General features: G+C 43.5%; 1 protein-coding gene across 1 annotated transcript; it reads left to right on the top strand.

The window, feature by feature from the left end:
• Nucleotides 1-1,562: 1,562 nt before the first annotated feature.
• LOC136425459 (sulfotransferase 1B1-like) lies at nucleotides 1,563-7,512 on the top strand. The gene is made up of 7 exons (XM_066414320.1): nucleotides 1,563-1,676; nucleotides 1,776-1,920; nucleotides 4,724-4,944; nucleotides 5,226-5,370; nucleotides 5,750-5,844; nucleotides 6,799-6,955; nucleotides 7,352-7,512. Exons 1-7 carry the CDS (start codon nucleotides 1,590-1,592, stop codon nucleotides 7,459-7,461), a joined length of 960 nt encoding a protein of 319 aa, XP_066270417.1. The 5' UTR covers nucleotides 1,563-1,589; the 3' UTR covers nucleotides 7,462-7,512.
• Nucleotides 7,513-14,146: the final 6,634 nt, after the last annotated feature.

The following is a 14,146-nucleotide window of genomic DNA, read 5'->3' as shown; positions in this document are numbered from 1 at the left end:
CTCAGCTGTGGGAAACAACACGGCCGGGCCAGGCAGGGCGTTCCACTGAGGTATTGTCCGTGGATATAACGTTACGTTAGTCAGATTTCCTCGTAATGCGGCCCGCGGGGAACATCGTTGTATTATCGCCGCTTAGAACTTTTGATTTTTCTCGGAAAATTCAAGGTTTAGCAGTCTCTGCTGTCTCCGTCTGATTCCACAATGCGATTCAACAGACCCTTACGCTACACCCCTTATTTATTTAGTGGATGCTCATTTTGTGTCGGTATTTTTTAAGGCGTTATTTTCGTGGTACTCTCCTAGCATAGCGTCGGCTTGGGCTGGATTTTGAGGTGATTTTAGGCGTTTTTGTCGGCCTTCTATATTTTGTCGTTTGGCTTGGCGACAAAAAAAAAACGGAACAAAATAGAGAGCCAGTTAGAAACACCTAAAACTATATCAAATAAAACATGAAATCTTCCAAAAAAAGCTGGCCATACGACCTCATTGTGGTGGGATGAAACGGTTGAAGTATAGTTTGTAAAAAGAACTAAATTGCACAAGTGCAGTGTTAACTTTTTTTCAGTTTTGTGAAGTTTGGTATGAAATAAACTGTTTTCAAAGTCAGCTTCAAGAAAGCTTTTTAAAAAAGCTGACTGGGGCGCATTTGGAAGAAATGAAATGAAAGTTTCTGCATAAAATATGCCAATGACACTCGAGTACTCATTAGCATAATGTATGTGGTGCATTCACCTTTCCCAAAGGCACCTACAAATCAAATATGACATATGTAGCATTTATCTGTATCTGTATCTATATTGCCGGTACAACCGACATTAGGCGTAACACACCAGCTTCGTATGGGATATACAAGTTCCTGCATAAATTATGCAAAAGAAGAAGAAGAAGAAAAAGATGAAGAACACGCCAGAAAAAACAATGTATTTTCTCCTTGTATAAAAAGTAAAAAATAAAACAGAAAAAGAAAAAGAAAATGTTGTAGCTGGGTTCGAACCGGGACCTACCAGTCTCCACCAAGCGTCAGTTTCCATGCGCTACCAACTGATCCATTTTGGCTTGACAGATTGGCGTGGTTTTTTTAAGGTACTAGTACCTAACCTTTAAATCTCACTACACGGCACCATATTTTGGTCACGTTTTGTCCATTTTCTTAACAAAATCAGTTCCTTTTTTGTGTCATTTTGTGGTAATATATGTAATATGGCCATTTATGGGGATCAGACACGACATACAGCCACGGATGCCGGCGGAAATGCCCAAGTACGCCCTGCTGCGGTATGACTATGATAGTATATACAACAATAATGCATTGCGACATATCCCGGTGTTGTACAAACGAGACATTTTTTAACGATTCATGTCCATTACAAAACATAACCTTTTAAAGGAAAACTTCATAGTGTTTTACCACATCGTTTGCATTGCTGAATATCAATCTACATTGTAATATTTTGCAACCGTGCAGCATTTTCTATGTTGGGCCCACAGAAGAAAGTGTACATGCCATGCCGACCAGTTTTGCAGGTATAGCAGTTCGACCATGCATGCGCCCGTCCCCCGCGCGCCCGGCCAATCTCAGACCGGTTTCAATGCCATACGGCCCGGCGGGCCGTATGGCAAAAACAACCAGAACCGAATCTATGCTTGGAGAGTATCTCCGTGGGAATACACAGGAGGTATAGTGAGCTTTAGATTTTATCCTGGGCTATCTTATTTCTTTTGTACACTATTTACAGAAGGAAAACTGAACGGTGCCCGCTGTATTTTTCCTACAGGTTACCATGAGCCAGCTCCGCAATGTTTTGTGGACCCACCAGGGACTTTCTCTCCCTCATAACGTCACCAAGGAGACTTTGGATGTTCTGCCCGGTTTCCAGATCCGAGATGACGACGTTGTTGTGGCGAGCTATCCAAAAACAGGTACGGGTTGGATTCTGTTTGTGATCAAATCTGTGCCCAGTGTTTTCTCGGGTTTTCACCCAGACCTGTGACGTGATTTGAAACTTCCTCGGTTTGTATAACATTAATTGTACTTCGATTCTTATGTACCTGACCTAATGCGTAAGCTTCAGTTCAGATTAACAGACATACACACACATACACACACATACACACACATATACACATACATACACACACATACATAGGGCGTATTAAGTCACGTGACCTTCCCCTTGCATAGAGCACTGTCGGCCATTTTGGTGTTCACTTGATAGTAGAGCCCTATGGAACTCTCCGTATAAATGGCAGATGTTTTCTACGCCATTCCCAATTTCCCTTCAAAACGTTTTTTGTCTCATAATCATGGTGTTTTGCCTCGTGGTTAGATGTTGGATTGGGACTGATAAAGCACACACTGATCGGGTAACAGTAAGATTGGTTTAATTGCGTTTCTCGTGTAGGTGCGGGAACATACGAAGGGACTAACGACTGAAACAAATGTGGATTTCTGACATGCGAACAGCGGGTCTAAATAGTTGAAGTTTTAGAATCAACGTGTGTGTATGGAAACCTTTTGTATCTAGCCTGGTCCTAGTCTCTAGGGGTCGGCTTCGTGGTGTTTTACCGGGCCCAGTCAGTTTCTGATGGCCTTTCTACCTCTCGCTGCCACCCTACTTCCGCTACACCCTACTTCCGCTGCCACCCTACTTTGCCGCCGACCCAAGTGGCGACGTAATCTAATCTAAGGCCGTAAACACACCCCGAGCGGACTAAGCTGTCTGGGCGGGCGGGGGTCACTCACAGTGCCGTGGAGATATCGAGGAGCCCCCGATGGTATGGATTCCAGGCTATTTTGTATCTGGTCGAAAAGCAAATTACTAGCCTGAGTGCCAGACCACCGCGCTCCTGGAGCTAATCCCTCGGCCGGGGAAGCAACTCGCGCCGCCGCCACAGATAGCACACGGTCCACTGATTATGTCTCGCGCGATAGAAATCCGAGTTCGGCTGCCAAGCGCTCACGGGTGCAAACTCTATCCCTATACCTGGGGGCTCCAAACGAAGGCAAAACCACACCCTTCTAGTATTTTACGAACACCGGACGCCCAGCATCTTTTACCATTAGAATCTAGCAGAAATTGACACGAAAGAGTGTCCGCTGACAGTCTACAAGCGGACGCTCTTTCATGTCAATTTCTGCTAGATTCTAATGGTAAAAGATGCTGGGCGTCCGGTGTTCGTAATATGCTAGAAGGGTGTGGTTTTGCCTTCGTTTGGAGCCCCCAGGTATCCCTGGGAACAAACATGACTCCTATCATCAATTCCATTGGCCAACGTTTGAAAGATATTTACACCCAAACATTCTCATCCGAAATTCACAGTGATGAAAGAGAGAAATCTTATAGCAACAAATTACGAACTTACCGACTGTTTAAGTCCCTATATAAGGTAGAAGAGTATTTATATATAAGCAACATACAGCATAGAGCAGCTGTCACTAAATTCAGGATTAGTTGTCACAAATTACATATTGAAACAGGAAGGCACAACCACACACTTCTAGAACATAGAATTTGCCGATATTGTAAGTTAAATCAAATAGAAGATGAGCGGCACTTCATTTTAGATTGTAAACTTTACGATATAGAAATAAATTTTCTTTTCAAATGTATTAATGAGAAATTCCCATACTTTGAATATTTAAACGCAACGGATAAATTCATATTTTTGTTGCGTCTAGATAAGCCTTGTATAAGAAACATGATCTGTTCATACATCTACACATGTACAAAGAAGCGAGAAGAATTTGACTTTACTAGATTAGCTTAGCTTATCCCTTTCTTCTACCATGTATGTTTACACAATGTACTGTACATATTTCACTGTATATGTCGCTTTGATGTTAGTTAGGTTTGTGTTAAACGACCTGTGTCTAGTCCCTCGGGGCACGAACATACAATAAAGGTCTTCAATCATCATTACTAGGTCTTCCCCGCCCAAAAGGGGTTATCATCGCATCGCGCGAAAGGTCTGGTATCCAGGCTAGCAAATTACAGGCCCGTTGTGTAACACAGTCGCAGCGCCGTGTAGTCGTTGCTTTCAACGTCAAACTTTCCCGATCATAACGTACTCCCTGTCGACAAAATTTCTCACGACACTCAAGGCACTGTACTACATGGTTGCAGGCCTTGGAACACTTGTATGCTGTGAACTGATTTAATGCGTACTCTGTAAACAGTTTAGCGGCCATGTTTGTAGGCTGCTGGGGAAAACCTTTCCTCGTTCGTCGATAATGGGTCATTTCCAGTAGGTGAACTTAGATTTTTGTAGCGAAAAGGATGTGAGGCTGGAGACTCTTTGCATATAATAAAACAGCGATCAGACGACTTCGCATTCCTTGGAAATTTAGAGACCGTCGGACACCGAGAAACTTCGCTGTAGGGTGAATACCAAAATTGACGCCCACGGAGGGCAGGGGTGATGACGTCACGTGAATACGCCCTATATCTAGTTATAATTTAGCTGTGATCGGAACATTCTTGCAAAATTCATCTGTCTATTGGGTTGCATGATCATGGTACGCATGATACCCAAAGTCTTTTACTCCAGCAACAAGTACCCTGTAATAAAGCTGTTCCAAATGCGCATGAGCAGTATGATGCATTGTAGATAATATAACTTTGAGAGACTGTCAGATGACGTATGCTTGCCTTCCCGACAGAAGATAGCACACATCATCCTTACTGTAACATGTAAAACAGCCAATTTAACAATATTTTCCCAGGGACAAACTGGCTAATAGAGATCGTCGTTAAAATCCTGCGTGCCTCAGGAAAAACAGAAGAAACTGTGGACACCATGACTGTCGGTGCCATGGAGCTAAGGCGACCGACAGCCCCACAGCCCGGCTACGTAAAGCTGGCTGAGCTGCCCTCCCCTCGCCTTCTGATAACACATCTGCCTATTCAGTTTGCACCAAAAGGGATATCCAAGCCACAGAATAAGGTGATCTCAAACTACCCAAAAGAAATTTACATCTACATATAATATGTTCAAGAGCTGGATACTAAGTTTGGAATAGAGCAGAGACAATGAGGTGATCCAAGTGTGTATTTCAAGATTAGGAGTGTTTTCAACATTTTTAAAGTAGTACATACCAATGCAGTAACGGGATTCGGAGTTGTAGCTAAGATAGTGCGCACATTAATTATGTAAATGACCCCCCCCCCGTCATTTACAGGACGTGTTTCAGTACTACTGTCTCTTCTCTATTACTCTCCCGACAGGTGAAGGTGCTGGTGCCGATGAGGAACCCGAAGGACACGGCGGTGTCGATGTTCCATTTCTCGAAGGAAATAATCCCAATGTTGGGTGGTAACGCGGACGACCTGCGCTGGGAAGACTTTGTTCAGGATTACAGTGCCGGAATAGGTCAGTGACTGGCTGCAACTGAGGATAAACCTTAAAGTCTTTGCCTCCTTGTGCAAAGACTTTCCTCTCGGTTCCTTAATGTTTGTGTTCGTGTGGTTTTCGTGGTTATTAGCACACACTGTCCTTGGAGTGGCAGGAAGTGCGTGGGAAGATGTCACCACAAAGGTCAGACTTACGTGACTTACAGGAAATATAGTTCAGAGAGGATAGAACTGACAGTAAATCAATTATGACAAACATTCCAATTCTTGTCAATAGAATCAATAGAACAAGCTACTAATTCACGGAGGTATTGTTTTCCGTCTGTCTGTGTTTTCGCAGTCACTTTTATCTTTCATGTGTGCAATTGGCTAATCCGTGTTCCTTGCTACTTCCCTAGTGCCATACGGAGACTTCTGTGATCACGTGTCGGGCTGGTGGCAGATGCGGGACGACCCCCACTTCCTCTTCCTGAAGTACGAGGACATGAAGAAGGTACGGTACTGATGAAACTACATAACATTTACACCATGGAGAATATAACTTGTTCGCGAACTAAAAAAAGATAGACTCACCGGAAGTTTCCAACTGTCGGGCACATGAAGGACACATGAATCTATGGGCGTGTGACGTCAGCGATGGGTCAAAGGTTGTTGGAAGTTGAGATCGCCCCCTGGTCCCAATTGATTTAAGAGAAGATTGGCGCAGGAGAGGATTAAATTTTTTTAAAGTCGATGAACAGTTTAGATCCTCTTGAATATTCTGACATTTCATGCTAAGGTAGAGTACATATAACAGAATCCAAAATAATAAGGGAAAATCCATTTTATTCCCTTTTTGACGTCTTGAATTCTGAATTCTCAAAACGACAACATGTTGATAATAAAGCTGTTATGGGTGAAATAACACAAATGACAGACATAAGGAAATTTTAAAAGAGGCCTTAGTGTCTAAGATTTTTGATTCACCGAGAATTTCGATTAAATTTTCTATGCCGGCAAGAGGGGACTCCCCTCTTTAAGGTAGACACAACGGGAATCCTAGGCCGGCAAGAGGGGACTCCCTTCTTTAAGGTAGACACAACAGAAATCCTAGGCCGGCAAGAGGGGACTCCCCTCTTGAAGGCAGACACAACGGGAATCCTAGGCCGGCAAGAGGGGACTCCCCTCTTGAAGGCAGACACAACGGGAATCCTAGGCCGGCAAGAGGGTACTCCCCGGCCTCTTGAAGGCAGACACAACGGGAATCCTAGGCCGGCAAGAGGCCTCTCCCATATAAACCCCATGTCAATTCGTATTTTGTTTCTTATTGACAGTATATGCCCGAATGCAATCTCCAAAGCCTGCTGAGTGATCACCTACGTGCGTAGGAATATCAGAGTCATTAGTTGGCTTGACGTTCTTATGTGACTATCTTCGGTTTTGTACAAGACTCACTGATGCCTTACAGGACCTTCTGAGTGCTGTAAAGACCATCGTGACTTTCCTGGAGGTTGATCTGGACGAGTCGACCGTAAAAGGCATCGCAGAGGCCAGCACTTTCAACAACATGAAGCCAGACCTGGACAATGCCGCGGCGGCGGAGAGAAGGCATATTGCCAGGAAAGGTAGGGGTCGAATCCATTGCCGTTAGAGAACAGGCGTAACGATTTAGAACAGCTGACGTGAACTTTCGTGTCAAACCAAACGGCTGTGTAAACGAGAATCGCCCAGAAAAGCTGTCGCTGACAAAACAGAGCTACTTCAGTAATTGTTCAGATTAAAACGCCCCTAGAGTCTTACCAAATGACTATACGATCAACTAACGCTAGAAAAAAAGAAAATATATTACTTCACAAAACAGCATAGAATGCCGGATAAATTCAAGTTTTTTTTCTGAATCAAGCATCTCTCTAATCATACTCTATCGCCATGACAACACAAAGTCACTTGATTTTGAAAGAAGTTGTTCATGACGTGTTTCACTTCAAAGATTTCTCAATGTTTATTGTCGAAACTTGCAGGCATTGTCGGAGACTGGAAGAACTACTTCTCTACGGAGGAGAGTGAAGCGTTCGACGCCTGGTATGAGAAGAAGCTCGGTGGTGCAGGCCTCACCTTCGACTTCGAATAAACAGAACACGTAATTGAGCTCTCGGTCTGCCAAATGTTCTTCGAATGAAACCCATTATCATCATCAAGAATGAATGATTGAATGAATGGTTAAATGAATGAATGAATGAATGGTTGATCGCGCCGTTGCATTAGACAACTTACAGTAGCATCATTCATTGACTGGCCAATTAAAACTAATCTAAAATCAATAAAGATGCATAAGGAACCTTTCTCTGCGTTCGACACCTGGTGTGAGAAGAAGCTCGCTGGTACAGGCCTCACATTCGACTTCGAATAAACTCACTTTTATCGTTAATCACAATAAACAAGGCATCGAAGATCTCAGGCCTCCAACCTGAAACGTTAAATATACCACAACCCTGTACATTTGACACATTACATGCTTCGTTCCACCTCGGATTGCTGATTTCAGGAACATTCATTTTCTGCGTACCAAAGAACAAATTTGGACCTGGGCCAACTCAGCCTGCTACAACTTCTGTTCACTAAAGTGATGGTCGGGTTTATTTTGATATTGATATCACTCACTCATTCACTCACTCACTCACTCACTCATTCACTCACTCACTCTCTTACACTCATTCACTCACTCACACTCATTCACTCACTCACTCTCTTACACTCACTCACTCACTCACACTCACGCATTCACTCACTCAGTAACTACATTGAGCTCACTCGGAACACTTATATGACTTGTATCATTCATTAAAGATATGAACATTTGCTAGTCAGTACATACAGCAAACCTGTCTACAAATTCCACCAGACTAGACAAGCATAATGTCTACTCCCATGCTGCAATAGATTTCAGGGATTGTAATAAAAGTTGCTACAGGTCACAAGTTATGCAATCATTTGGCAGTGGAGTTACGACGCCAGTGCCCCTGGAGTTGACTTATCTTGATGACGATGTTCGGCTTTGCTCTAATCGCGGAGGGAACTCCTACATGCTCGAATGTTGTTCAATACACGTGTAATGTCAGGATGAGCCGTGTTGTCACCATGAATAGATTTCATAATCGTTAATGACTGCTCTAAGTAACTGAGAGCTTTATTCTTATCTCCGAGTTGACGCCAAAAGCTTCCGATGTTGCACAACGATATTGCAATGACGGCATGTGCCGAGTTCTCCCCATAAATTTCGCATTTCATCTTCAATGACTGTTCGCAATACGTGATAGCTTTCCTCTTATCGCAGGGTTTACTCCAACATACCCCAATGTTGTTAAGTGATAATGCGATGTCCGGATGTGCTGTTGTTTCCCCATAGATAGCTTTCATCATCTTCAGTGATACTTCATGATAACTGATAGCTTTCCACTTATCGCCAAGGTCACCCCAACAGTTTCCAATGTTGTTAAGCGAAAAAAGCAATGTCGGGATGTTATGTTGTTTCGCCATAGATAGCTTTCCTCATCTTCAGTGACTGTTCGTAACACCTGATAGCTTTTCTATGATCGCCGAGGTGACTCCAACATGCTCCAATGTTGTTAATCGATGAACCAATGTCGGGATGTGCTGTTGATTCACCATAGATAGCTTTCATCATCTTCAGTGATTCTTCATGATAACTGATAGCTTTCCACTTATCGCCAAGGTCACCCCAACAGTTTCCAATGTTGTTAAGCGAAAAAAGCAATGTCGGGATGTTCTGTTGTTTCGCCATAGATAGCTTTCCTCATCTTCAGTGACTGTTCGTAACACCTGATAGCTTTTCTATGATCGCCGAGGTGACTCCAACATGCTCCAATGTTGTTAATCGATGAATCAATGTCGGGATGTGCTGTTGTCTCACCATAGATAGCTTTCCTCATCTTCAGTGACTGTTCGAAATAACTGATAGCTTTCCTCTGATCACCGAGTTCACTCCAACACTTTCCAATATTGTTAAGGGATACTGAAATGCCGTTGTTTCGCCATAGATAACTTTCATTATCTTCAGTGACTGTTCGTAATACTTAATAACTTTCCTCTGGTCGCCAAGGTGACTCCAACATGCTCTAATGTTGGTTAGTGATGAAGCAATGGCGGGATGTGCTGTTGTTTCGCAATTGATAGCTCTCTTCATCTTTAGTGACTGTTCGAAATAACTGATAGCTTTCCTCTTATCACCAAGGTCACTCCAACATGACGCAATGTTTCCGAGCAATCCGGCAATCCATGGGATGCACTTTAGTGTTTCCATATGCAGCATTTCCTACTCTGAGTGCCCGTTTGAAGCAGCTCATTGCTTCCTCACAGTTACCGCGCGTTTGAAAGGCTGTGCCTAGTTGGAAAAGTATTTCAAACTGTTTTTCTTCGTCACTGTCCGCCTCTCCCAGTGCTGATTCGAGGTGACGTATTGATGAATCGAGTTGAAACAGCTGTTGTGTTATGCGGCCCCTTGTTAGAGATGAGTTGTCAAATATTTCCGTTGTTAATATGTTTGTCGTCGGACTTTCCTTAACAACTATGTCCACAATGCATCTTTTCAATGGTACGGCGGTATAATAGTACCTGAAAAGCATTTTAGAGTCTGGTTTGTAGAAAACTGACATAACAAAATTGTCATCTACGTCATGTTTATCCAGTTGGACTTTCATCTCAGTGAGTGGAGACAGTCTGTCCTTCTGTCCTCCATTGGCAATGTACGCTCTTAACCGCAGCTCCACCGAGATGCTGATGAGTACTGTCAAGTGGTGGGCATCTTCCTGGCTGATCCGCTGTGTCTTGTGCAGTTCTTCTATCATTCCCCACACACTGGAGATCGTAATACCGCAGCAAACACTCAACACATCAACGGTTACGCTGGGGAAAGGGTAAATTTCTTTCTTGACGTCCAGGAGTTGTCCCGTTATCTTAATATTTTCTATTTGCCCATAATTATCCTTCAGTGTTAGTGCTGCTGAATGACGTGAACGAGCGCGGGAGCAATCTAGACTTCTGTTCACCCTCTCAAGATAATCGTCCACTAAAGACTCGTCTTCTGTTAAGTAGACCACCCGTCTGAGGATATCTGACAGGTGATAGCCTTCCGCAACGGCGATGTGCAGAATTTGCTGAATTGCACTTAATCAATAACAAATATAAATTAATACATAAGTGATTATTAATAGAACTACATGTATCATACTGTGATCTAATTAATATTCCTCAACAATAACGTTTTGAACTGCAATTCTCCACATCGTAATAACTACTTACTAAGTATTGCAAGTTGCATGATGATGAATTTCAACAACCTTGAAGTTTGGGGCTAAAAAGTTGCCAAGACTTTCTGTTCTTCTTCACCTACCTTCAAAATTGTTTTACAATTCAAAGCTGCTGGTAGGTATTCTAAGCACTGATTTGTTTTTGTTACATATTAGAGTTACAACATGTAGTAAAGCAGCATCTTGGGAAACCTACTGCTTAACCCACAGTTCCCTTCTTGGCCACGCCAATTCGATTTGTATGATTTGGGACTCTTAAGGAATGATTATGCTGATATGAAACATCGACATGAAAACAGAGTCTGAGGTACATCCTCGTTGAGATTTTTATAATGCATTCACGATGTCTTGGTATGTCACCAAAGGCGATTGTGATGTATAAGAAGTTTGGTAATTCAGCCACCCCGGGGGCTGCCAAGAGGTTTGCAAGTCTGGCTGTTTCTGAATAAACCAGTCTACTACTACTACTACTACTACTACTACTACTACTACTACTACTGCTACTGCTACTACTACTACTACTACTACTACTACTACTAATTCTGTTACTTGGTATACCCAGTATTAGGGTAAAGGTAAGCTCAACTCCTCCCAGCAACTTGCTCTTCTATTTTGACCTGTTGCCGAAGGAAGTCTTCACAAGGTAGCTTCTATTGAGACTTGGAGGTTTATCTTTACGTATTTGGTCCTTTAAGTAGGGAATTGACTGGAGAGGCATCATTTTACGAGTGCGACTGATCTACCACTTTGTACAAAGAATCCGGCTGCGAGGCTGTGGGCCTGTGCCATGAGATAGATCGGTGGAGTCAAAAGATTCCGTGCCTTGGTTATCACCTTGCGCTGCCTGATCATGACCACTGGTCATCGCGTCATGGTGTGGGCATAGGACCCAGGGGTGGCCTGAGACTGCCCTTGCCATCTCTTATCATGACCACTAGTCACTACAGCAGCTATTGTGTTTGTGTTTGGTGATGCCCTGAGACTGACAATTCCCTGTCTTATCATGAAGGTTGTCAATATCTTCATACTGGTGATCATGACCACTACTAGCCACAACAGCAGCTGTGGTGTTTGTTTTGGGTGAAGTGAAGCCCTGAAACCGACTCTGCCCTATCTGATCATGAAGGTGGTAGATATCTTAATACTAGTAATAATGACCAATGGTTATTACAGTACAGGAATGTTTGTGTTGGGTTAGGTGATGGCCTGACCCTGACCCTGCCCTGTATGGCCAGGACAGCTGTTAGATTTTGGGTTCTTTGGAGGTGCTCCGGCATGGGCGTACGTAGGATGTGGTTTTAAGACAGTTAGCACTTTGTTACGTGACAGCTTTCCGACGTTTAGAGATCGATTGTGTGTTAGCCTAAGACTGGCCCTGCCCTGTTTCAACATGATGGGTGTCTCAATTTTCATACTGGGGACTACTACCAATGGTCATAAAAGAAAACTCTGCGTTTGTGTTGATATAAACAACTTTGGGATTTATTTCTAAATGAGGTTTCTGGTTTGTTTGAAGATGTAGCCGGACAGAAATATGAGAAAAGGGTGTCAGTAAGCCATAATTACCGGAAAGATGGAACTGTGCGTCAAAGGGGTATTGGTGTTAAGGGGAACGAAAATTGCGATTCTCGAAGCGCTGCGTAAGCCAACAGTTGAGCTAACGCATGCAGGGCATAAGACCCGGTTGTGTACAAATTTACGGTGGCCTACAATGAAATATGACGCGGTAATGAGATAATAGGCATGCAACGGATGTCAAGTGGTTGCGGAATCAGTACCGCCTAGACCAATGACAAGTGTAGTGCGAGAAGCGATGGATGCGTTTTTAGATAGGACTGCCCATGTTTTGTTTATCATGACAGTATGACAGAATAGAAATTCAATCACCGTGTGTGCTCTTCGCCTTCTGGAATGCTCACCACATTTTTGCCTTCATCCTTTTTTTTTCTTTAGCATCGGCTAAAGTTGTCATTGGTATATTTGCAGCAGTTAAATTACTTCCGGTTGCTCTAACGCCAGTTGTATGCTGGGTACTTTGTTGGATGCCAGACGCAGCAGTTAGTCCATTGTTTTGATTAGGTTCACCTAGACAAAAGCGTGCCCTGATCGCAGATGCCAAATTCTGCATTACTTCCGTGGTCAATGTCAGCAGCAAAGCCTGTAAAAAGCCTTGAGAGGCATTACGTACAATTAAGATGTACTCGAGAACCCTGCTGCCGGCATAAGGCACAATAAAGCCGAGAATCCAGGTGAACCCCATCAGAAATGAAATGCGGAAATAGACCAATCCCTTTCTGCTCCACGAGCGGGACAAAGCGGCGTCTGCGATTAGGAATGACTTCCGTATGGTCAGCAAGGCGAGGGTGATGAAGACGACATTGATCAGAAGAGCACAGAAGACAGGAACTTCAAATGCAACCAATCCGACTGTCGGGTGACTAATCCAACAGTGGTCTCCATACCCCTCCTTGATAGAACTGCAGGGACAGAACTCTACAAACGCCGTCACCGCGACTACAACCAGCGGCATGAGCCAGGTATACATCAGGTAATAGCGCAGTTTAGCTCTCTCTGAGCCGACACTGAATGTGAGAAAGAGATCCACAGATAGCGCGTTCATAGATGTAAAGGCCGTCAGCAGAAAGTAGTGCAGGATTATCCCATACACTACACAAGCTGCTCCAGAAGGTGGGAGAAGACGTGCCACGAAAAGGGATTCTGCAACCGCAATGCATGTCAACATTTGAACCTTCAGCTTAGCCGGTACTTTTTTCCACTGGCCAGACTTGACAGTGTGGCCTACAAATGCAAACACGGCTATAACAGACACAATCACAAGACCCAGGGTTAACCAACCCTGATTATCCTCCCAACTGCTCGTAGTCTGACGACCGCTTGTGACATTTAGGAAATGCTCTAGAATGCACTCCCCGCAAACCAATGCTGTTGTGTTTATAATCGTTACCTGTTCAGTGGAGCAAGTCCGGTTAACACCCAAAAGATGTACGCTGCCATTGGCAAGAATGTTGAACTCTTTCTCATTGAAAGTCAATGTTGGTCTGCTACAGTTTTTAATGGTATGTTCAATTGGGCAAGACACGTTGGAATCGAACATGTTTTCTGTATCATTAAAAAGAAAACTAAGTTCTTTCACTGTCAGATTTGAGGCACTGCTGCAGTTTTGAAAATGGACACTCCCGTTTGATGATACATCACTTGCGCGATTGGACGAGAAAAGCCGACATGTGTCGACAAAAGGATCGTATATGGTATTCGGGGGACACTGGTCAGTCTTGTGGTCATCATCCTGATTAGCGTTAAAGATAAACAAGTAAGTCAGTGAGATACACTTCACTTTAATGCACCGGTCTGTACTGCCTAAAGGAATACCGCAATATAAATGTGTTGTAGCTATCGGGGAAATTCCCTCACAAAGAGCACAGTGTATGTTTTTGTAAGTCTTAGCTTTAAATTCGTCCTTCAATGGAA

Source organism: Branchiostoma lanceolatum, chromosome 19 (genome assembly GCF_035083965.1).
Source record: "Branchiostoma lanceolatum isolate klBraLanc5 chromosome 19, klBraLanc5.hap2, whole genome shotgun sequence".
NCBI lineage: Eukaryota > Metazoa > Chordata > Leptocardii > Amphioxiformes > Branchiostomatidae > Branchiostoma > Branchiostoma lanceolatum.
This window is presented reverse-complemented; position numbering and strand designations above follow the sequence as displayed.